Source organism: Amblyomma americanum, chromosome 3 (genome assembly GCF_052857255.1).
Source record: "Amblyomma americanum isolate KBUSLIRL-KWMA chromosome 3, ASM5285725v1, whole genome shotgun sequence".
NCBI lineage: Eukaryota > Metazoa > Arthropoda > Arachnida > Ixodida > Ixodidae > Amblyomma > Amblyomma americanum.
Genome location: NC_135499.1, coordinates 163,068,750 through 163,094,426, shown reverse-complemented (window position 1 = coordinate 163,094,426; position 25,677 = coordinate 163,068,750). Strand labels below are relative to the sequence as shown.

The window sequence follows — 25,677 nt, the reverse complement described above, 5'->3', positions numbered from 1 at the left end:
GTCGGTCTGTTTACCGTATCTCCTCGGCCAGATTAGGCCTTTACGCCGATCCGCAGCAACCCGCGCGGTCGCACTCGGCTCGGAAATCGACGTGGTCGTTCGTCGAGTCGCACGGCCACAATGATGAACCTCTCGCTGAACTCGTCCGAGCTGTACCAGCGGAGGGCCGAACAGCTCCGCAGGGTGATGCAGGGTCTGTCCGTGGGCGACCAGACTTCGGAGGAGGACACCGGGGACTATGCCAACGTAAGGGCGGTAGGGGACGATGCCATGGCGAATGGCGGCGCACCGACGGCGAGCATCAGTCGCCGGCCTGGGAGCGACGAGGAACCGCCGCCTCTACCGCCGCCTCTGCGGCCCGCTTCCCTCTCTGCAACCGAGGGTCCCACGCGCCTTGTGGCGTGAGTTTCTGGATCGGTGTCGGCGTGCACGTTGCGATATGCATTGCGCGTAGTATATGTGTGCTGGATTTATCAGTATATATTTGCGCCTGTTCCCGTCAATGGTGAAGTTAAAAGCGGGGATAAGATTCGTTTCGTTGTTACATTGTTTTTAGGCGCGCACATTTTACCCGCGCTTATTGACTACTCGAACGTAAGCTAAACGACGTTCGCTGCTCGCTGAGGAGCTAACCTTCTTCAAGGAGATTCGTATCAAGCTGTTCTGGGGTTGCTTTACTGAGTGCAATTAGAATATAATTATACCATTTATTTATTTACAGGAGGTTTCGCGACTTCATATTCAAAGTACTAGTTGCAAGGTTAAAAGTTTGGGCCACCTGTATGTTTTCTCGTGTTCATGATTATAATAGAACTGTCTGATTTACACCGTTGTGATAGATAAAAAAATAATAATTTTACTCCAAACTGTGTTCCAAATAGTTAACTGTTCTAGTACCTTTGCTGGTCGACTAACTATAAATATAAATATTGATACAAATGGTATTATGGTGTACATATATCTCCGATCCTCATCTAGAGGGTGCCATGTCACGATACGTGGCCTATTTTCTTTATTTTATGTCTATGTCATACGGATATATCGAAGGCCCTCGAGCCGATAGTCTATCGATTCAACGGCCACTTGATCAAAGTGTCCTCCTTCTGCGTTGTGCCGAAGTGCCAGAAGCGTAGCTGGTAGTGTGAGGAGCGCTCACGCCACAACTATACATTCTTTTTTTTGTTTGTTTACCGTGTATGACGTCGTTTAAAACATTTCCGACGAAGATTCACAGCACTGGTTTGGCACTGCTATATCGTTCTCAGCTGGGAGACACAACATGTGGGGGAGACAAAGGAGTGATCATCAGGAGGTACCTAGGTGTTTAGGTGAGTGGGAATTGCGTAAACATTCGAGATAGTGAAAAACAGGTAGGCTCACTTGTAAAGCAAAACAAGCGGCGCGCCAGCTGTTCGGAATGAACTGATAGCAGACTTTCAAGTAGCTCAGACGGATAGGGGTGCCACGCTGTCCTGTTTCCTGATAGAGCGCGTCGTAAGGTGTACAGCAGTAAAGTGATTTTAAGGCGATAGCCTTTAATGGCTCATATACTCGCGTCCGTCCGTACATTTTAGGTCACGTGACGTCTCTGCCAGGCTCGCGCCAGCTGCTCTTCTCCTCTGTCGTGAAACGAATTCAGCGCGGCAAATTCAAATCAGTGCAACGAGTCGCAAACGGCTTTCGCCTTCCCGCATTTAAGGGATATCGGAGTGCCTCCAACGAATTTTTCAGGCCATGAGAGCCAGGCTATATCAGTGATATTGGCCACTGTTTAACCATCAAGGTGTCGTATGTCAGGTATTATACTTAAGACCTGTCCCTGTAACATTCGTTCAATCATGGAAGGTTTTCTTTTTGGAACCATTTTCACCACTGTCGTCAAAAGGAAAAAGAGACAATGGCGAGCTTCTTCACGAGCAATCGGTGTCAGCTTTGATCTCTGAGGAAAGAGCGAAGTCGCTTCGTGCAAAATGCCGTGGCCGGACTGGGCGCGTATCCTATAGCAGGGACTTTCAGTAGCGCTCAGGAAATAACGTAAGGCACTCAACATCTTGTCTGTTTATGGGAAGGAGGAATGACATTAGATTTTGTCATTTAAACTCAAGCTAGCTGCTTCACATGTACATTTGAACATCGTTATAGAGAAGCCGAAGGGACCCGGCGACTTCTTTGTTATAACCGTAGCTAGCCCGTGTTGACCGGGCTTCCGACGGGAATCGTCATTCCTTCGCTATATCCATTATTCCGTTATAAACCGTTTCGTTATAACGAGTTTCGGCTGTACAATCATTAAGGAGGTGCATGAGAGTGTCCGAAGTCCAGTTGCGCTCGAAGGGAGTGTCCTGATGCACGTACACGCTGTCGACATTACTGTGGGCAGTGAACAGCCTTGACGCGAGAAACAATGAAGAAACTGGATTCTGCACGCTGCGATATAAAGACCTCGCTGCGTGAGAATTTGAGCTATTGTGCTCTAGATTTCCAACTCTTTAGGTACTACACGACCGGAAACATCCCGCGAAAGGGCACATCGAAAGAAAAAAAAAACAACTCAGCAGCAACGTCCACGACGCCTTCTTTGCACATCTGGAACCCACGAAAAACACCTAGGCGCGCTGAATCGCAGCGTATGCACTGAAATGTGACCTTTCCCCATTCTCACTAAAGTTTACTGCTACAGCTACTTCCAGCGCATGAAAGGCTGGTGGTAAACGATAACGTTACGAATTTGCGTCACCAATATTGCTTTCTTCTAGTTTTTGCCCACACTGCTTGGACCATATGAGGTCTGCAATATCGCGTAGAATAAATAAATGCATACAATAAAGCTTCCCGATCTAGTGGAAGACCTGGAGTCGATACTAAAGCGTTGCTATTTTTATACATATGGTCCGCTAGAGCACTTTAGCGTCCCTAACAGCTCACTCGTGTTGTTCCCCGAGGGTCTAATGTGAAAAAAATTTGGTTCGCTCACTTCGAGAGGGCCACGCTTTCGCCTTCGCTGGCTGTGGGAAGAGCGATAAATGGTTTGTAGCGAGTCGAGCTGTAACCTTTCTCAGATACATACAGACCTTTCCGTCGTATGCTTGCAGATGCGGTAACACGTGCTCTCTTAACTGTTGCAAACCGGTTTAGAAAATTCGCTCTACCGCCTCCACCGTGCTACCGCCAAGTGCACGCAACAGCCCAGCGCGCAATATGGCGACGCCCATGCGCTTATGGCAAAGGTGTCTATCTTCTGTCGCACTGCTTAGTTGAGACTCCTGGTGACTTTTTCAGGAACCACGCTGCCGAGCCCACCGTCCTGCCTCTGCTGGACGTGATGGCTTGCGCCAAGTGTGGCCACGGGTTCGGTCCCTCGGAACAGATCGTCAACTCCTGCGGCCAGGTCTGGCATCCTGAGTGTTTTGTGTACGTCACCCTGCACACTTTCACTAGTACACATGTTAACTAAGCTATAAATCACCGAGCAACAGACAAAAGAGGACAGAAAGGAACGAAGACGCTCGTACTGAGGAACCATCCATTCCCAACCTACTCTTCAGTTCCACAGCGTAAGCTGTTCTTAGCTCATTCCTCAGAAATAGACGTTTTTAGCATACCGGAGACGTACGTACTACCGGAGACGTATACCGGTTTACCGGACCCCTCTTGCGCACGCGCAGTGGCTCCCATTCACCACAACAATGCCACTGCGCATGCGCAAGTGAGGTGTGGTGATCCGGTATACGTCTCCGGCAGTACGTCACCGGTATGCTAAAAACGTCTAATGTGGCGTCGGCGGCGCCGTATACGCATAGCCCTCCGGGAACCCACCGGGAAAAATGTATCGCCCTCATATTTAACAGCTATACCAGGAGGCTACAATTGCTGCCACCGCTGCGGTGGTCTAGTGGTTAGCGCATTCACTCTCGCCTGTCAACTTTAACATGTCTCCATTTCATCGCGATCACAAGCCAACTATACGATGGACCATTCACTTTACAAACTTGTAACCGTCTTGTGATTCTTTTTAGTGATACCTTCCCTGCGTTTCATGCGTTTTGAAAGCCGTATTTATTGCCTCAGAGTATAAGTGGACGATTATGCCTTAATATGCGGTAAAAAACAGGATTGCATATTCTACGTAATTTAAAAAATTCATTCTGACGCTCCTTCCTGTCCTACGGGCTAAACCGGCAGTGATGTGCCTGTGAAATGTACAATCTACGAGGATTCTCCACTGCTACGCTATACCGTGAATAGCGAAGAGGTGTGAAAAAAAGAAAAGAAAAATGCGGGTGTGCCTATGTGTAGATATCTGACAACCACTGCGTCGCTCGCCTAATATTGTATCATTCCGCGATAGAACGACTGGAAGGTTCACTGTCAGCAGCTTTTGGAAACAGGAGACAGAGACGCGGAGTTGCCAAGTCGAGCATGCAGGGCGGGATGGATGCGCGCCTAATGGTACGCATTTTGTCACCGCGTGCTTCTGAGAGTGGCGCTTCATTTACTTGGCTCCCTTTGGCTCATATTATAAACAAAAACGTTGCATATGGACGGGACGAAGAAGGGCGAAGCAACCGTCCTGTCTTCGCCCTTCTTCGTCCCGTCCATATGCAACGTTTTTGTTTATAATATGTCTGACCAACTGGCCCCTCAGTATACTCTGTTAAACTCCCTTTGGCTCCGCTGTTACAGCCAGAACTTTTCAACGTATCATTAGAAAATTATGGAGGACACTTAAGACTACTTACGCGCTTTGAAGGCGAAAGCATTAATTTTTTGTTTATATTTTCCTTCCTTTCTAGTGGCACACCTACTCATTAACATACAGTCGTAAGGCACATACACTAGGCTCACCTATGGGATGAGTGCTGGCCTGGCAATCTGAATGTCCTTGGTTCAATTCCCAGCACTATTGCAAGACATTTTTCTCTTTGCTAATGACGTCATTTGGGGGGTCTTCTGGGCCACTTTTCCTGGACGCCGACAACAACGCCGGGTTTTGTTGCTAATGGGATATATAAGACTTTCGCGTTAAAATGAAATGAGGTGACCTGAAGTGCGGGCAAAAAGCCAGGAACATGCACAAGAAAGGCTAATGACTCGTAGAGCTGTGTGAAGAGTACTTATTCAAAATTTAATCCAATACGAATCGAACAGTGAAGTAAACTGACCGAATACGAATCGAATATTTTTAAGAATATTCGCACAGATACAGAATATTCGTACAACGAATAATTGTGTGATACAGCGAAGCCGGTAGCGGCGACGCTGCGTTACGGCGCTATAGCTTATGGAGTTGTAGCCATTGCTGGGAGCACGGAAAAAAAAAGTCAACGAAACCGTAGGCTTGATGGAATCCATGTCCCCGTTTTAGAGACATCAGTGACGGGGGCAGCAGCGCCGCATTTTACGACCTTCAACAGAAGTGTAGTAAGTCAAGAATATAAACAAAAAAAGCAAATTCAAAACATAGAGAATAATGAAAGAATCTGGCATAATGTAGCTGTGCAGAATATACGCAGACATTCACCCGTGACACGTATCGTCTGCTGTGCGATATCGGTGCACATTAAAGATCCCCGGGTGGCCGAAAATATTCCGGAGCCCTCCACTACGGCCCCTCTTTCTTCCTTTCTTCTTTCACTTCCTTCCAAAAAAAAACATCCCTTCACTTATGGCGAGGTTAAGATGTGCACCGAGGAGTGAGACAGCTACTGCGTCATTTCCTTTTCTCAAGAAAAAGAGAGAGAGAGAGTTTTCTAACAGGGACACAGACGGAAATGTACAGCAAGAGGGAAGGAATTATACGAAAAGAAATACAGAGGAGATGCTTGTCAATATTAATATACAAAAAAAAACAGTGCTCGCCTAGAAAGGTAAAATGTGTGTCGAAATAAAATGGAGAACAAGAACTGTTTGGGTGTAGGTAGGTGCACAAGGTTGTAAGCGTAATAACATGAGCTGTGTTTGGAACACAAGGACAGGGCAGATAACGCAAGCATGGCGTCCTTTCGTGCAGGTAGAGCTGTTGCTTTCAGCGCAATTGCAACCTTTGGCGCCGCACATCCCTGTTTCTATGCGTCGAGTATTTCCTGATGGCACAAAATGAAATAATAAGATATATGGGAACAGGTCTGCCAAATAAATGGAGTCCAACAGAGGGCAATCATGAAATATTCGTGTCTATATATACGGACGCAACGGATGATTCTGCGGTATCCTACTATACTTAATTTCATAAATTGTTTGCTGCACTGTTAAAGGTAGTGCTCTTTCTTCCAATCAGGGCTAAGGAAAGCAAAAATAGTCCCTCAGATATTTGAGCAGTGTTGTGACTATGGATGGTATTTTGAAAGTACAGCGAGCGTTTCATTCACCGAGTGGATTAGCAGAGAAACTCCGCACGAACACATCGCAGCACTGCGGAGGCCTGTTGCGAAGTGGACACTGGTGCCCTTTCCTTCCCAGTGATGGAGCCACCAGTCGCGAGGGTGAGGAGAGCAAGGAGGAACACATTTTGCAGCGCACACTGCTCTCATTGGCTGAGATCGCCGCAGCCTTCACAGCGCAGCAAACGACTTGTGGGATGGAGACACAGTGAAGGACAGCGCACCTTCTGTGCTCATCTTGATAATTCATAAGCTAGCAGTGCCCGCATATCCTCAGCACGTACGTCCCACACTAGCACGCAAAACATGTATAAAATGGCATTTGTTTTTACCTTTCATCTAAGTCTGTCAGCAGTTTTTAGAGATAGGCCTTTTTTTTTTTTAGTTAGAAGAGCAGTTTTTTCGGTATTGCGTTGTCAGCTGTGTAGTGCGTCAGCATACAGCTAATACGCGCTAACTAGCAGACTCGTTAACAGGTATTGAATGGTTAACTTTTTAGCTATTACAGTTATCCTCCTTCTTTATTTATTACCTTAGTCCAAATGGATTGTTATAATTTCGAAATTGCCGTCAAAAAGCAATTTGAGGCCGCACACGGCCGAAATTGCGTGGCCAGAAAGAGTGCTAGCACGCGTCACACAGTGGCGCGGGTGTCACGTGCTCATTTTGCAGCGCCCGGGAGCTGGAGCGGGCAGAGAGCTTGTCACAGTTACGCCAATGTGTGACGCGCACTCTTAGGCTGGGCTAGAGTCACTAAATAAAGTTTATTTAGCGACTCTAGGCTGGGCTATAGCGCTCTCTCCGGCCTCACGGTTTCGCCCGTGTGCGGCCTCAGAATTGCTTGCGCTGCAGCGGCGACGGGAATGGCATTTTCGAAAATCTACAAACTGATACATGTATTACTTGTGGTGGGCTACAAGCCTGTCAGTAAATGAGGAGCCTGACAGTAACCGTTAAAAAGTTAACTGTCCAGTATTAGTCACCCAGCCTGCTAGCTGGCACATCTCAGATGTATTCTGATGCACTACGTGGGTTATCAGCGTCGAATGAAATATAAACAGCGGAGCGCGTGGCCAAAGGTCCATTTTGCGCCTTCTGCCTGTCGCCATCAGAGATAGGCGCGCTCATCCGGTTTGCAATAGCTTTGCTTCTCTTTTCTTTGACGTTCGTATTTTCGCTTTGCCGCTGAAGCGCCACATTCATGCTTTCGTGAGCGCGGTTTCGCTGGCGGCTGTGACCCCGCGTGGGTGAAGCGAGCGCCGTTAGCTTCCTTGCATGCAGCGCTTTGATTTTGTTTCCATCATCACTGTCTTGTCAGCGTTTGGTTGCGCTGTGAACAATTACAGGTCGACCGGTTGCGTGAATTAAGAAAAGTAAATATGGTGGCCACTGCATTAAAGCAATCTTACCTCATGTATGGCACCGTCGACACGCACATATGGCAGGAAAGGCACGCCTGGTGTTGTCGGCTCTCCAAATTCGCTGACGCTAGTCCCAATGAGTTGAAAACGTTTGCTTCTTGGAGAACATCACGCAGCGCCAGTTCTTCTTAGTCCATGATGCATGGTCTTGCGCAAACACACGCCTTGGTTTTCTATTTGCTTCTGAAACCGCTGGGTTCTGCGACGGTACACGGCTTCGCATGCAGGATAGCCTCGTGTAGACGACGTCTACTGTTTTGCGTGTTGGAACACACATGAAAAGTTACTTTTACCTCACGAGTCCTAATGATGAGTGTCTGTTTCGGCAGCCACAATAACTGAGTTTTGATTCTTGCCGGTAACCCGCTGTCTATAACGACGGGGCATGTTTCCAAGCCGACCAACACCACGGAACACCCGGAAAATTCTGGTAATTGTAGACACTGGACGACCTGTTTTCTTATATAGCAATGACGCGTTGATGCGCACCATGACAGTAAAGAGAAACGATTCGCGCTACCTTTTCTGGCCGTATACGCTGACGCGTGAATGTTCCATACCAGTGTGTAACGTTGTGCTAACGTTGCGCTCACTACCACAAACGTGCGATTCACAAACTGCCGCGTTGGACATCGACCGCAATCCGCTCGGTCGTTTTCACTGTTTGCATCGCAGCCAGACGCTGATAACACGACGATGACGGAAGCAAAGTCAAAGCGCTGCAGGCTAGGCAGCTAAGAGCGCTCGCTTAACCCACGCGGGCCATAGTCGGTGGCGCCAGCGAAACCGCGCTGAACAACCTGAGATCGGCGAAAAGTGTGAATGTGGCGCTCCAGTGGCAAAGCGAGAGAATGAACGTGAAAGAAAAGAGGAGGAAAACTATCGCGAACCGGATGAGTGCGCCTATCTTTGATGGCGACAGGCAGACGACGTATAAGTGGACCTTTGGATACGCTCTCCACTGTTCGCATTTCATCTGATGCCTTTAGTACACAGCTGACAACGCTACGCCAGAAAAAGCGCTCTTATAACTAAAAAAGCCTTTTTTTTTCTTAAATTGCGCACAGTATAAGGTTAAACACTTTGTATATACATACAGTTATGCCAACTCCACTGTTACCTTCGCAACATTTTTTTTAGCCTTGCGCACGTGCATCATACGAGTTCATCTCACGCTACGCATTTGGTAACGTCATTTTACTTTCCTGAAAAAATGTCTCTCGCCAACTGCCATGCTTCTTTTGTGCTGTTATGAAACTGAGTACATATTGTGTTTCTTGCAGGTGTGCACAGTGTTTTCAACGTTTTCCTGGAGACATCTACTATGAGGTAACTTTGTCATGGCGTTTCGAGTCTGTTATTTCTTCCAATAAATAATAAAAAAGTCACAGCACGAGGCATTGCTCCTTAACGTTTTGATGATGTAGTGGGAAACACGTTGTGAGGAAGGTGTCCAGAACAAGACCTACGGAACTACAGACCTGCACATTTGGCGGGATCCTATGGGACTGCGTGCGCCAACTTTCGTTAACGTTTTGGCCGTTGAGGGCGCTCGGTTGACCTGTTCGTAGGTCATGATCATCATCATCGTCTGCTTGCGACAAATTATTTTTCTCCTCTCACTGCCTCCCTGTGCATTTGTCCCGTCTTATTATTTTAAAACCTAGTAATGAACGATGCAAATATGACATTTCTTTAAATCCTAGCGGTGAATATTCTGTTTGCGCGCATGCATGCGTGAGACTTTCCGGCATCTTTGCTAAAGCAATGGATAAATGATAAATAATCAAAACGTAGACAAATGACAAAACTATTACATCCTTGAAGTAAAATAACCGACGCCTTCTTGTTCAACAGGTTAATTGTAGCGCCGGGCCGCCCGTACCTGCCATTCCCTAGCGGCAAAAGACATGCACTAGAAGGTGCGCGCTGGAGCAGTGCCAAATGTGCAGGTCTCTAGTTCAGTAGGTCTTGGTCCATAGCCCACGTAGATATCCGCCCGAACAAGGCTTAAAAAGGGGCGCCAAAGCGAGTGGGCCTGGCGAGTGAAATATATTCGGCATGGTAGTACGTCCTCGTGGGCATCGAAGTCAAGCGGTTCCTTATGCGGCGAGCAGCGTCGGCTAACTAAACGCAAGATGAGCTCTGCTTCGTGTCTCAGGACGGCTCTTCCGTCTAATTTTTGCCGTCATGCAGCAGTCATACAGCTGACCAACGCTGTTCCCACATCGAGTTAGTGATCAATTCGATCTCGCCCTACCATAACCTTGCCGTCCCCGTTACCTCAGTTGGTAGAGCGACTGCTCCGGTGAAGCGGTGGTCCCGGGTTCGAACCCCGGACCAGGACGAATTTTTCTTTAACTACGAAGTTTCTAAGAAATATGCATAGCTTTCGTTTGTAGCCGTGGGCTGCGCTTGAGTGGATGCCAATGAGTAATTACTCCCTTATTAGTATGCGTATTCACCGTAACGACGATGATTAAACTCTATTGACAGAATATGCGCCTCCCAAAAGTTGGTCATGCTTCTTCTCCGCACATGCCCTGAGGCGAATTGTCTATCTCCGCCTCTTACCCTGTCCACCACTATCCGCAGATGGCGCTGAGCGGCCGGGTGCACTAGAGTCCCTGGAAAGGTATTTTTTTCCAGTCACTCTAGGGTGCACCTGGCGCCTCGTTGCCATCTGTAACGGTCCTGGCGACCAGGGAAAATGTTGGCGGTATACGTTAAGCTAAAATTCCCTGGTATGAATGCAAAGAGTAGCAGCCCTCGCCTACCGTCATCTCGTACAGCTCAGCCGTAGATCGCGCCGACGGCGTGGGTGCCGCAGCATTTCGGCGGCGACGAATTTCGCTCGCTCTTGACGCCGATCGAAACGCCCGAGAATGAAGTCGGTATACCGTGAGGGCAGACCCGGTGGCATGCGCGTGTGTACATGCGCAGTTCGAGGGGCGCAACTACTGTGAGCACGACTTCCGAGTGCTGTTCATGCCGACGTGCGCCCAGTGCAACGAGGGCATCACGGGCCGCCTGATCCGGGCGCTGGGCCGAGACTGGCACGCGCTCTGCCTCTGCTGCCGGCGTTGCGGCGAATGCCTCTCGGACCAGGGGCTGCTCAGCATACACCGCAGGTAATATACATTCCTGCTCCGAACATCCGAAATGACGTAGTATCCGACTATCGCACGTGCAAAATCCCAGCCACTGCTCCTCGAAAGTTTTGTGGGGATATGGAAGCCAGCTTCAAGCGAGTGGAAGCGCATCGACCAACACTTGTGCATAGGACTTTTCGGTTTGCTATCGCTACTGGACAGCGATGGCTTCAGAAAAGCAGCTAGAGGTTGCGTCGTGGCCAGAAATGAATTCGCCGTTTTCGACTAGATCCTCGTAAAGTTCCCTCTTCACAGCCTGATACTCCTCGGGTCACTCGTAAAGATAACTCGCCACCGGCGAGGCAGCCCTTATCTCCGGTTGCTTGTTCCTGCTGCAGGCGGGTCCAGGTACGGCCAGGAAGTACACTTGCTCCCAATATGACACTTACTATGCGGCTCGCGAAGCGCTCAGTGACAGCTGGAAAAAAAAGACAAATATTTCTAGCCCAGCTGAGTCGTATTCTGGTTACATTCATTATTTTCTTTTATTAGAAATCTTAAAGCCTCACAAATGGTTTACCTTTGTAAACACCATAGGCTGGCGGAAGGAGACCGTGTCTGTAGCGTTCAAAAATTGGTCACTGTTTTTCTCGCCGATGGAAAAAAAAGTTTGTTTTACTTGATTTTGTGACTGCCTTAATTTCGTGCCCTGCAAAGCCTAGACCTGAACTTTCTACGATCTGTGAGATACGTTTTTCACTTTTTTTATATTCCGTTCCTTGCAGGCCTTACTGCAGGAAATGTTACAACGTCATACAGGCAGAATACATTGGCAAGATGATTTGTGCAAAGTGCGAGTAAGTATATATGTTTTAAAAAAAATTATCAAAGCTTTGAAGGGCCATTTTATTTTTGTTTTATGTAAATTAACCTGAAATTGTCGCCTCACTTTCATATTTTCAGCGAAGTGATCGACGAGAATCCACTCAGAAGAAACGGCGAGGTGTACCACCCCTATCACTTCAACTGCGTCAAATGTGGGTGAGTGTAAAGTAGTCACTGCACTCATACGCAGATCGCCACAGCTTATTGAAACATACAATGCATGATAAAAATTTTAAGCCAGGTATTAAGTCACGTCATAAATTACCAATGCTGTGTCCAACTCAGCTGTAAACGAGAAAAAAAGCGACTGTCAGCAACTGATTCTATTGGATTCTATGTGATCCCAAGAAGTACTTTGGATTGGGCTGTTTCGTTCATAGCTAAGGTTGATTCTGAAGACAGCGCAAAAGGGACAATGACAAGGAAGGCACAAGGCGCCTGTCCCATTGTTTTCTTGTGCCTTCCTTGTCCTTGTCCCTTTTGCGCTGTCTTCAGAATCAACCTTAGCTATATGATGCCACTGGAAACTGTCGCCCATGTGTGCAGCGCAACAAGTTCTTTCCTAACGCGCTTCTGGCGCGGCTCATATTTCAGGTAGCGTAACAATGGAGGTAATTTCTAAGTTACATCATTCTTTTAATTTCGGTTTTCATCTCGGTGCATTTGTGCACGCAGTAAATCTCGTCACGCATTGTAGAAAGCTACGGAATGGTGGGAGGTATACGCTAGACAGTTCTTCAGCTGTACTTTCAATACACAGCGATGAAGAAAAAAGGCCACAAAAGGAATGAAGTGAGAACAAAGAGAAGAAATGAAACACCTGCAGAATATTCCAACGCAGAGAGGCGTTTACCCAATGCGAGTGACGTGGAGTTCTCTTTCACATTTGCGCAGAGTGCCACCTCAAGTGCATGCATCCTGCTCACGCAAAATCTTCACGTCCCCTATTCATAAGAGAGCTTGGCAGCTCCTTCTTCTCCACCGGGCCCAATGCCGTTTTTTGTTGGCCAACATCACTCACGTGGCAACCACCATAACGCCTCAAACTGCATCCACCCAACCACCCACTCATTTTTTAAAGTGACAGTGACCTGGGACGTATATAACTGAAGTTTTCGCTCTCTAACCTCCACCAAAAAAAAAATATTTCGGGCTAAACATGGCCGCTTCTTCTAAATATAGACGCGAAGATAGACTCTTGAAGGATAATTGCAACAAAAACAAGTTTTTTTTTAATCTCCTTATTGCATGCCACTTTCTATGAGCTGACACCACTGCCGCGTCGGTGCGCGCGCAGGGCCAGGATTTCCAAGGTGAAATGTAGCACTAAACAGCGCGAAGGACAGGACAAGGGGACTAGGACGATGCGCTGTCCTGGTCATCCTACAGTCCCCTGCATTTTCCCGTTGCCCTTTCTTGTCCTACACTTCGTGCTGTTTTGCGTTACTTTTCCAAAATGCGCCAACTGTCCCAAGTAACTGCACTTTGCGAGGTGAGCAGCACTGTTAAATTTCCCTCCTCGGTGCTGTCCCTCTGACGCAGCGTGGAGCTGACGAGCGACGGGCGCGAGATCCAGGGCGAGCTGCACTGCCTCAAGTGCCACGACAAGCTGGTCACTTCCGTGTGCGCCGCCTGCCGGAGACCCATCGAGGACGCCCGCGTGGTGTGCGCCATGAGGAAGAAGTGGCACGTCGAGGTGCGAGGAACACATTCGCCCAATGTGTGTGCAGAGGACAGCGTGCGAGTTTCAGAACCCCGAATGAAAACCGGATAGAGTCGGGTAGCGGACTTTGCTTCACCAACTCGAGTCCTCCTTTCACTCCTGACTTTGCGAACTAAACGACCAACACGTAGAACGCTGCATATTGATAAATGCTGCGGTTTCCTCACTCTGTATGCCCTCCGTCGAATGACGTGGGAGTGCTTTTTAGGTGAAGAGAGTCGCTTATAATAAAGCAGCTCACAAGAAATAAATCCTTTGGCAAATTAGCGCCTGTTTCAAACCATATGCATTTACCCAATGATCGATACCTGTCCTCACCTACTGGTAAAAAAAAATAAATATATTTCACATTTTCTATCAAAAAGTGCAAGTTGAAAAAGTACAAATAAATATCCTCCTTGTTCTCCTCCATTCCCGGTATTATTACTACGCTGTCGCGCTTGGAACTCTCGAACACTGCCTCTCGAACGCTGTCTCTCGAACGCTGTCTCCCGAACACTGTCTCTGTGCCAGGAATAACCATCTAAGTTACTCCATGTGTAATGCCCCGGCATGACCAACATGGTGCAGTGCGGGACCGCGCAGTGGCCCAGGGACCCAGCAGGGTCTAAAACACTTGCAGCAATAAAGTTACCAGTCTGTCCATGTGTCCACGGCTCTGCAGCGGCGTGTCTGTGTGCCTTCCTGTCCCTTCTTGCAGTGTGCTGTTGAGTATTCGTCAGAACCGCAGGGTTACCGGCACCTTTATAGCTTTACATGTTTGCCTCTTGCAGCACTTCGTGTGCGCGCACTGCGAGAAGCCATTCCTGGGCCGCAAGCACTACGAGAAGAACGGGCACGCGTACTGCGAGACGCACTTCGAGCAGCTCTTCGGCTACGTCTGCTACGTCTGCAACCTGCCCTCGGCGCAAGGTGGGCCCCATCTGTGTGAACTGCACGCCTTCGTGGCCGAACACCCGAGCTCGAAACAAAAATAACGGGTTTTAAAAGAGGGGGACCCCATCGATTGGGGAATAGTTGAATAGCGGGGCGCCAGTACCCATGCGTAGGACAATAGAGACCTTTAGAATAGGGTCGCCCTGTTCTAAACGTCTTTAATGACCGTAAGGGCGTTACTGTCCTGCGCCTGCGCACTGACACCCAGCTATTCCCATATCCACCTAATCGATAGGGTGCCCTTATTCTAAAACTCGCTAATGCTTCAGCATGTGTGTGCGCACTCGTAAACACGCATTTTCGGCAAATTTTACACAAAGCGTAATTTCGTACACTTCCTCTTCCTCTCCCCCTCTTCCACCCGGTTTTTCTTTGTTTGAAGCCGATTTCACAACCGGACTTTCATGGAGCAGCGGCGCTTTTGAAAAGCGTCGTTGAAATAAGGGAGTGCAATAAATAATCCCTTATTTCATATCTATAGTACTGAATTCCATCTTGGGGGTTCCCCTGAGCACAGTGGAAAAAGTGGTCTTCTTCTGGCAGTGTTCCATCAGCGATATCTGCATTAACTTTGTACACGAGGGTCCCTTCAGTGTGACCGTGAGTCATGCAGTGTCGTTACATTACGTGAAGGCAGTTACTTAATCGTCGCTGGTTTAAAACGTTAGAAGCATGCAAACTAGAAAGAACCGAAAAAAAAACGAAATACAGGTGTCATCATCACCAGTCGATTTTGCAAGTAAAGTATGCGTATACATTGACACCAATTCTCGTGTGGATCCCAGAGGCTACGCTATACTGTCATTCACTTCAAAACGGTGGCAACCCGCCCTTTCCGGGAAAGGCGCCAATGATTTGAATCGGCTGGCGGGAAGAGTTTTTAAATGCAATTTTCTCAACGATAAGTGCGTCTTTTGCTGCTGGACAAACGTCAACGCAGTCAGAAAAAGCCATGGGTAATCAATTTCTACTCAGAACAATAACTGGATTGGTTTGTCCTCGTTGTCTTTTTAATATAAAGAATACCTCGTTTTGTCTGAACGGTACTGTCTAATGTATCCAGCGGAATACAATTCCCGCTGCAGTCTCTGCAGTCATTCTAAAGCAAACCTCAATGACATCCAGTTCGAGTGCCCAGAACACAAATCACCTCTGAGCCTCCAAATCTCAATCCAAAGTCAGCGGGAGGCTGCGTTGTCCAGTCCTGACCCGGAGGTAGTACACTTCCGGGTAGTGGGTTGGGCTCTGAAGGTTGCCAAAAAAACATCGAGATGGCCCACGCGCCTGTCTAAACCTTATCTCTAAGCCCTGCTCCTACCCTCTTTGTCACATGACAAAGAAAAGTTAGCTCCTCCTGCTCCTACGACCATGGCGACTACGCAACCATGTCGCGTTCCAATCCTTTCTGGTAAGTATTAAGCTCGCAGTAGAACCGTAAAACACGTTTTGGAATTCCCGTTAGCTTCAATCTCACCGCAAAACAATTTTACCATAGCGGACCTTTCACAACTTAAGCAGCAGAATATTTCACCAATCGCTTCCGTCTTAAGATGCATGAGGGTCACTGCATGCGCGTGCTTAATTGCCTGTTACCAAAGGTCACACCATAGTATCGACACGTGACGCCTGACAGTGAAGGTATACCAGCGGAAACAAGACGCAGAACCAGCGCCTTCTTTCACGTTAATGACACTTCACATCATTGTAATAAAGGTTACAACTGTACACGGCTTAGTATAACTTGCCTTCCTTCATTTTTCTTCACCCAGGCTACAAGTCGCTGAACAAAATGTGGTGCCCGAAACACTTCTGCTGTTCGTACTGTGACAGACCTCTCGCCACAAAGTAAGTTTCACTTGATCACTTTATTATTTATTTGTGTCCCGGCATCGCCATCAGGGAAATAAATGCGCTTATACAGATCGAATCTCAGCTGCATGCGGAGTTAATCTGATTCAACGAAGGATGAAACGCTGGATTGCTGCCGTCGGCGGCGAGAAAAACTGTCATTGAACAAAAGCCATCAGTATAGTTGTGCCCTATTCACCTATTTGTTTTTCGAATTGTATCAGCATGGAAGTGCTCGGCAAGGAAGTGGCCGATTTCCAATGCGTGTGTGTTGATTTGCAGGAACAGGTTTCTCGACGTGGACCTGAGGCCAGTGTGCAAGAAATGCTTCGAGAAGTTCCCCAGAGAGCTTAGAAAGCGCCTTCTCAAGTCGACTGAGAAGACCCGATTTCCGAACATGTAGAGCTACACGCTCCTCGCACGTGTTCGCCCCGGTGGTTCGGTTTGCGCGGGAAACATGAAGGGCGGGAAAGGGGTTTACTTAACTGGTCGGCTCGGTTTTAACAACTTCAGTGTGTTTTGATTTAGTGGCGTAACACCACGAGCCAGGTAGAAATTTAATCAATCGATTAATTAGGCACTATCGGCTTCCAATGAAATGCGAACAGCGGAGCGCGTGGTCAACGGTCCATTTTGCGCCGTCTGCCTGTCGCCACCAGAGATAGGCGCGCTCATCAGGTTTGCGAGAGTTCTGCTTCTGTTTTATTTGACGTTCGTTTTCTCGTTTTGCCACTGGAGCGCCACGTTCGTACTTTCCACTGATCTCAACTTGAGCAGCGCGGTTTCGGTAACGGCCACCGCTGTAGGTGAAGCGAGCGCTCTTAGCTCCGTGGCTTGCAGTGCTTTGATTTTGCTTTCATCCTCGGCGTGTTATCAGCGTCTGGTTGCGCTGCGGACAAATAAAGGTCGACCGGTTGCGTGAATTAAGAAAGGATCGAAGGCCTCTTCTCGCGTCGTAATACTCAATAGGATGGCCATTGCATTAAAGGAATCCTACCTCAAATACGGCAAGGTCGACATGCACAAAGACAGAAAGGCACACCTGGAGTTGTAGGGTCTCCAAATCCGTTGACGCTGGTCCCAATGAACCAAAAACGTTGACACCATTGGAGAACATCACGCAGCGCCAGTTCTGTGTAGTCCATGGAGCATGGTCTTCTGCGAACACAAGCCTTGCTTTTCTATTTGCTTCTGAGACTGCTGGCTTCTGCGACGGTACAGGCCTTCGAAGAATAGCCTCATGTAGACGACGTCTAATGGTTGACGTGCTGGCACACAAAGTTTCTATTACCCCGCGAGAGCCGTAATGCTGGGCGTGTCTGCTGCAGCGGCCGCAATAAGTATAGGTCTTGATCCGTGCCGGTAACCCGCGGTTTACGCCCACGAAGCATGCTTAAAAGCCGTCCCACACCACAGAATGCCTGGGAAATACTGGCAATTGTAGGAACTGGACGACCTGTTTCCTTCGCAATGGCACGCTGCTGCGCACCGTGACGGTATTGAGAAATGATTCGCGCCCTCTTTTCGAGCCGCACGCTCACGCGTGAATGTTCATTTCTAGTGTACTCGAGCTTTTCTGGTGGCGATCAAGTCGAGCTCACTACCAGAAACGAGCGATTCAGTAACCGCTGCGTTGGACACCGACCGAAACGCTATCGGTCTTTTTCACTGTTCGCATCGCAACCAGACGCTGATAACACGGCGATGATAGAAGCAAAATCAAAGCGCTGCAGGCTAGGCAGCTAAGAGCGCTCGCTTAACCCACGCGCGCCACAGCCAGTGTCGCCAGCGAAACCGCGCTGAGCAAGTTGACATCGGCGGTGAGTGTGAATGTGGTTCTCCGGTGCCAAAGCGAGGAAATAAACCTCAAAGATGATGCGTTTTCATGGTATTCCGATGCGTTGTCATAACACGTACTATCGGCGTCAAATGAAATGCAAACAGCGGAGCACATGCCACAAGGTCCTGTTTACTACGTTTGCCTTTCGCCATTAGAGACGGGCGCGCCCATCCGGTTTGCAATAGCCCCAACTCCAAGGACAAGCGATCTCCAAGGGCCCTTCCTGGGCGTACGCGCTCAGCGTCAGCTCTATTGGCGTACACCAAAACCGGTCTGCGCATGCGCACTGCAGGAGACGCCGGGTCCGGAGTGGGGTCCGGAGAGGGGTCCGGTTCATAACAATGGGAGGATCGCGGGGCTCTCGGTAGCTCTTTTCTTCTTGGCTTGAAACTTTTTCCGGTTCCCCGAACTTTTCTTCGCGGTTTAAGTTGTCCTTTCATCGCCCCCGAACCCCTTCTCTCCCTCGGCTCGAGAAGAGAAGCGAGCCAGCACCAGGGACATGGCGATGCATGCCCCTTTTCGACGCCCGTTCCGGCGTAGGCCAAGAGCGCCGACGCTGGGCGCGTACGCCCAGGAAGGGCCCTTGTTGGAGTTGGCACTGTACTTGTCGCGAACTGAAGTTGGCAAGAATAACCACACGATGCAAACATTTTAAGTGCGCTAAAAAGCCTCACTGCTTATTCATTTCAAGCTGTAAAGAGCGATCTCATCAAAATGGTCCTTTTCATGTTGGTGCTATCTTTATCTGGACCACTGTCAGCAACATAAGGAGCAGCACAATCACGTTATGTCTTGACGCGCAGCCAGTATATCATTGATAGCTAGGGTGAGCCTCAACGACATATCAGTGTTCACCAGCCTCGTTAGCTTTTATTCTTTGTAACAAAGCTGGTAATATTAGATGGAGTTGTATCGGGAATACGCCGCAATGCAGAGCTTTGGTTTGGCCATAGCTATAAAGAGAATAGCGCGTACTAATAAAAGAAAATAAAAATTTTCGTGCCATCCATAACTGATAATAACTCTGTAAAGTACTTTCTACTCATCTCCGGGAGTCCTCGCTTCACGTTGTCATCGCATAGCGAGGATTCACATACTGAACAGACAACGTGCAATGCTCCTCGTAAGTTCACAGCTCAAGGCTGATTGAATGCAAAGAGGCACTTGTCACCGGCTAGCACGTGGTCATGCGACGTTATGACGTCAAGGAGCAAACATGAAAATTAGTTATTTAAATCAACCAATCAATCAGGCTGTTGGCAGTAGTAAAATGTTAGCAATAGGGGGCGCAGAGTGTATGGTGACAGGCAGTACGCCACCCGAGCGCCACCTGCAACATGAAATGGACTGTCGTTCTGGTGCGGAAGAGTCACGAGCTGGGTTATGATCGTGATACCCCGCGTACACTATGATGCATAGTTTTTTTCAGATCTTTTTTTTAATAAACGCGACTCGCCAAGCAGCCCACACGTGGATAGAAATTGCAGGGTACTTACAGTGCTTCCAACCAGTGTAGATACAGTGATCGCCATTTCGTTGTCCATGGAGCACGGCGAAAGGCCGCGCGTGAGTATGACGGGATTATTGCCACATGTTCCGGCCTACACCGCTGAAGCTACCCGCTGGACAACAAACAGGCGCCCGTGACGTCATGTGAAAGGGGCGCTCTGGCTAAGCAGTCTTCCAAGATGTGTTCTTCGTCATCGTCTAAATGAGCTGATAAATATTTCAGAAACACGTTCTAATAGGAGTGTACAAATGAATAAAGCTTTTATTGCAAGTGATACAAGGCTCTCGGCCGCTGTTGGGATTATTAATTAGGATAGGATATAGGATTGCGTAATGTCTTTCGCAAAACGATGGTTTCCACAACAGATGCCATCGTAGCCTATATATCCTAGATATCGGAAGCGATTCTAATAACTAAAAAAAGCACCCTTTACCAGTGTTATTGGTGTTATCGGGTTACGTGTGATCATTTACAATAAGGCGTTCTTGACTCTCGCTGGAGCGTAGCAAGATTTACAGCTATAGGGGCGCATGCGTCGTCGATGGCATTCTACAGGATGGATGAAATCCTGGCATTTTACAAACTCATTTAAAGGACAGTAAGAAGCAAATGTCGCCTGGATGCATCAGATATGATCAAGAGTGCGGTGTATTGTACAAAGGAAAACTGTTTCTACTGCAATATTTAATGGTGGAACACTGGGGCTACTAAAACTAAGCAAGAACTCGGACTTTTTTTCCTGAGTAGTGCTATAGCTCATGAAATTAAAGAGGAGAAAACCTTTGTATGCTTCAACCTCTACCACATGCGCACATTTAAGCGTCATTTAGACCCAGTTTCTGACCTACTGAGTATTAGAAATGACAATTAATCATTCAGTACATTATTACACCTCGTTTAAATGAGTTTCGAAAGTGCTTGATAACTGCGCAACCTTTTTCCGTGTTCAATGGCAAGTTCTGTACGCACAAACGCTCCTGATGCAGGGTGATCCAAAAGTCTCAGGAAAGGTAAAAATTCAATAACGCGAAAAGTATGCACCCTAGCCGGATGCGGTTTTCACAGAAAGGCAAAAAAAAAAAAGACCAGGGGAATTTTTTTTTTTTTTTTTTGTGGCGAAAAGCTTTATTACGAGAACATTTGCCACGGAAAGGTGACAGTTCAGTTGTTGTTGTGTGCCGTTTTCTTACTTCGTCCCCTGTTTTGTGCTGGTTTATCTTTCTTTACAAGCAGTGTCCTAGCCCAAAAAAATATGAGAGTAAGTATGAAGAGGAAATGCATAATTATAGCAAAAGAGGGAAAAGTAATGGTTTCAGTGGGCTACAGCGTCACCTTTCGCTCACAGATTTGGCAATATTTTCGTTATTGAAAAAAAAAAACCGGTGTCTTTCTGTAAATGTCTGTAAAAACCGTATCGCGCTACTGCATCGACTTTCCAATTATTGAATTGTTACTTTTTCTGCGAATTTCGGATCACCTTTTACTTCGGTATAGTAGCATCTCCCCCGCAGAGTTCTCTGACCTATCATGAAAGCTCAGGCGCGTGGCTTGTTCCGACATTATCGCCACTGAGCTGGTTGAGCGTTGGCGGGCGAGTCAGAGACCATTTTATAGGGTGGCAGCAGGCCACCCGCTACAAACACACCGTGCAGTATGGTCGCGTACCCAGCAGACAGCGCTCAACGGCGCTAATGTCAGTCCAAGCCAAGCGTTCTAAGGTTCTTGTCAACTCTGCAGGGCGGTGTGCCTTGCCTGGATAATAAATTATAGACTGAAGCGTAAATAGAACGACTTCGCATGGTTTTATTTCGTCCGGAGCACCCAGTCGATCAGCAAGCAGCAGACCCATTCTATATTTCAGCGCAAAGCATTTCGCATTGAATGGAAAGCAAACACTGAAAGGGAACATCCGGGACCCCATCCAAGCAAGTTACGCAGCCTCTTGCTGTGCGTGAGGGGTGCTACATGCGTGCGGTTGTAGCGCCCTCAAACGACAAGGCAGACAGAAAGACTCAAGATTGTTACCAAAAAGAGCATGCCTTCGATGGGTTCATTTCTGATCCCACGGGGCACTTGAAAACCGCCGAGAAGGGCGCAAACCGCGACACGGCAACGTTCAGCCGTGCCTTGGACGGCACCGATATCTTGAAATGGAGGCGGTCTCTCGACACCCCGTCAGGCCACTGCGGCTCGCAGAACGTGGACGCCCAATTGATGAAGAACAGCTTGGTGGGGCTGAGGTTCCTGGGTTGGCCAGGAATGACAGCAGCTTTCCCGCTGCTCTTAGCCATGCGCAGGTGAATGTTGTACAAGGGGTGGACCACCGCGCCGTCCTGGACATTCTCTTCCATGAAGACGAACTTGTCAGGCAGCCCCTCCTTGACGTACAGCCTCGATACATCGGCGAAGCTGTTTTGGAGGCACTTCGCCCTCTGGATGAAGCGGTCTTCCGTCGTCGACGTCCACCACTGGCGCGGGTCTCCGTCGGCGTCGATGGTCGAACCGCGAATGCTTATCGCTGAGAACATGCCGCGCACCAACTCGCCCAAGAGGAACGGCACGGCCGTTGCGTCCAGGCTGCGCGACATACTCACGATGAAGTCGACGGTGACCGGAGACACTGACACCTTGTTGAGGTCGGGTTCGTAAACGAATCCGGGCCGGAAGGCGCTGTCCGTCGCTGTGGCCGGTTCGTGGTACAGACTGAGGTTGTCTCCTCGCCAGTAGTTGGCGCGAAGGGTCCGTTGCAGTTTGTACACACCTTCGATGAGGCTCACGTTGTCGAAGAGCGGCGAAACGGCGTGAAGTCGGTGAAGCGCGGTGTCATGGCTTCTCGGTGCCAGGACAAGTCGCAGGCGTTCCATCTTGAGCACGGCCACTGCTGCTTCTTCGTGGGTCAGCCACGGTGCGTGGGCGGCAGCGTGCTTCATTTCGTTGCGCGCCAGCTGCTCCATGCCTTGTAGCTGGTCGGCGAGGTCACCGGACAAGAGCGAAGGGGCCTTCTTCACAACATGGGACCAAACGAGAGCTCTAGTGGCGACGGGGTACAGTCGTTCGAGAAAGAACATGCACGCCTCCAGACGCTTCGAAACACCTTTGAAGAGATGGTGGGGGTAGCTGACAGGCACCATGAAGCCGGCCTTGTTCAAAGGGAGGAGGGGAGAGAGAAAGACTACCAATTTGTAGCCGACGTAGTTGAGGATAGTCCGGGTTGTTACATGGGAGAGGATGCTTGTGAGGTGGTTGAAGTACACCGGGTCGAGAAGCGCAATTTTTTTGTTTGAATGCAGGGCCGTGTTTCCGTCGAGAAAGAGTTTGAAGTAGGCTTGCCAGTTCCAGTGAGCGTACGACTTTATCGTGGCCACGGGCATCGTAACGTGAAGCACCGGCACGCTGCGCGAAGAATGGGAAGCCGCAATGCTCAGCCTTTCTTCCAAGTCCATGAGCGCCAGTACGCTCTGCAGGACGTCTTGGCCGCTTGGGTTCCATAGAGACAAGACTTGGTAGACGAACTCGCCGTACGCCTTTATGTCCTTTCCGGGAAAGGCATCCTTGTAGAGTCTCAGCAGTACAGGTGGTGAATTGACATGAAGCATGACCTCGTGGCTTGAGGGTCGCCCTCTGAGAAACACGCTTACGAGAGTTGCGAACCCAAGCATCTTCTCTGCTTTTGCTACGATCTTGTGAGCCTCTGTGTGTGGCATAGCGCCTCCGTATGGCCACTCGTCTATGCCCACGTTTTCAAGAATTTTTCGGAATACCTTCCAGTCCGTGTCCTTTTTGGAGCCGGGCACACAGCGTTGCAGAAAAATCGAGGCCTCGCTCACGAATGAAGTCTGGACTTTTGTGGTGTCCGCTCGGTGTTTCTTCAGGAAGCTCCAGAGTCCCAGCATGACCGAAGCTGGCGCAGAGTAAGCGTACGGCTGTGAGCTCACGTCGGCGTTCTTGAACCACTCACTTGAACATACATGTGAATAGAAGTCTTCGCACGGTGAAACGGAGTAGTTAAGCTTGTCATGGAGGTACCGGCCCTGCCACTCGCATGACTCCCAGTCGCAGGCACGTGCGGTCGTCTCCTTCGCTTGCCGGTGGTGGAAAGACCTGGGTGGCGTGGGGAGCCCACGGCGGTTCACGATGGCGCCTCCCGGGGGAAATTCTTGCGATATGACGCTGATCACTTTTCCAGAGGAACCAAAGACAACGATGATGACCAGCGCAGCTACGAGCGCCAAGGGAAAGAGTGGGAAGTTCTTTGTCTTTTTCGAGATACGCTTGCTCGCTTCACTACTGGGCTCGCTGCTGCCGGAGCCACGCACTCTTCGCGTCGGTCGATCAGGACGACCAGCCTGCCGGTGCCTTCGAGAGAAGAAAATGTCACTTTTGTTGTCACTGTCGTCGTCTCGTCGCGGCAGGAGCTGTCCGGCTGACCGATTCAGGCTTCGGTCTCGGCGTCGTTTCTTTTGCGTGCCGTTGGGCTGCGGAGGCAAGGTGGTAACTGTTGCTTGTGGAAAAACCATGGGCCATTGCTCCGGGGGAAATTGAGAGAAGGTAGGCGCCTCGTAGAAGCGACCGGAGGGTTCGTGACAAGGGGGTTGCTGGTATGATTGCTGGTAGGGTTGCTGCTCCACGAAAGGCGGAGGTGTGAACGCGATGCACTGGGTCGGGTACGGGTGGCACATCGCGTAGTGGTCCGTCGTACCTTGCGGCTGAAAGTGGCCCGACGTAGGCGAGGGAAACCAAGGGTCGCAAGACGTCGAAAACTGCGCCGTTGGTGAGACGCAATGCGGAGATAGAGGTGCCATCTGTCCACCTTCTCCAGGGCACCGATGCCTGCGGCGCTTAGGGGGCGGCGAGTGGTTCAGAAACGCAGTGGAACCGTAAGCATCCATAGCTTAAGGCTTGCGTACAGGAGCGTCTGGGCTGCGATGCAAACGGCACAGCTGAGCACGAGCGTTATGGAGGACTTCCTCCTTTTCGTTTTGGAGGACGAGGCTCACGAGCGTTCAGCGCCACCTAACTCAGGCGCAATTTCACTCGAGCTACCAAAATATTGCTAAAACGAAAACAACGAGACAACCAAGAACAATATGATTATTTAGGAAGCTAACAAATTCTAAAACAAAAATTCTTCGTGTTCCGCTTCACTTTTCTCGGCGAAAAGGATGCAGTGCCAATAGATGAACATGTTCTACAGTAGGAAAAAAGAAATGTGAAGAGCACGAGATATACGTGATGAGTTTGAAACATGTTTAGAAACAGTCGTACTTTTTATCAGATGAATGTAATTGAAAAACGACAGTGTCCATGTTATGAGCACAGCAATTTTGTATTAAAAAAAAAAGGGCATATTATTTTTAGTTGGGCACCTAGCAGCCCAACTTTACTCTCGCACTTTGTGTACGCAGCTAGCACAGTCATCGCTCCTGGTCTGTCCCGCTGGCCGTCATCGCGCGAGCTCAAGAGATCGCCCCCGGCTGGAGGCCACCCTGAACTCGCCGCAGCCCCAAGTAATCCCTTCCCTTTTGTGGCAATAAAGTTGTAACCACCACCACCTGTTAGCTTCTAATAAATAACTTATTGATCATCATCATCATCATCATCATCAGCCTGACTACGCCCACTGCAGGGCAAAGGCCTCTCCCACGTCTTCTTCGCCATTTGCGGCCACCGTATCGCAGCAAACTCCTTGATCTCATCCGCCCACCTAATTTTAATTGGTGTTCTATGAACAAACCAATTAGCTTATCAGTGTCTGCCTTTAATATTACTAGCTCGAAATCTTGCAAACATGGTAAGTCAATTTTGGTACCCACCATGGTCAAAGTGAACCAGAATGTGTACACAAAAGCTCAAGCGCGGAACTTGGACTGAAATCAGCGCCTCAGAGCGTTGGGTCCTGGGTCCGAGAGCATGGTGCAGGAGTGTTTGCAGCGGCTGACGATAGCGGGTGTACTGCAGCCACCCCGGCGTTTGTTCAGACACAGCGGCGCTGTGTCCAAAGCCACGCGCTTGCGCGTTCGGGTTAATTTTACGAGCCGCGGC

At 49.0% G+C, this 25,677-nt stretch overlaps 1 protein-coding gene across 1 annotated transcript; it reads left to right on the top strand.

Annotated features, from left to right (window-relative positions):
• LOC144125319 (LIM and senescent cell antigen-like-containing domain protein 1) lies at positions 1-19,909 on the top strand. Its single transcript, XM_077658583.1, has 10 exons — positions 1-401; positions 3,280-3,411; positions 9,085-9,130; positions 10,745-10,932; positions 11,679-11,750; positions 11,857-11,934; positions 13,321-13,474; positions 14,275-14,413; positions 16,207-16,282; positions 16,568-19,909. The coding sequence occupies exons 1-10, from the start codon at positions 121-123 to the stop codon at positions 16,686-16,688; spliced, it is 1,287 nt and encodes a 428-aa protein (XP_077514709.1). The 5' UTR covers positions 1-120; the 3' UTR covers positions 16,689-19,909.
• Positions 19,910-25,677: the final 5,768 nt, after the last annotated feature.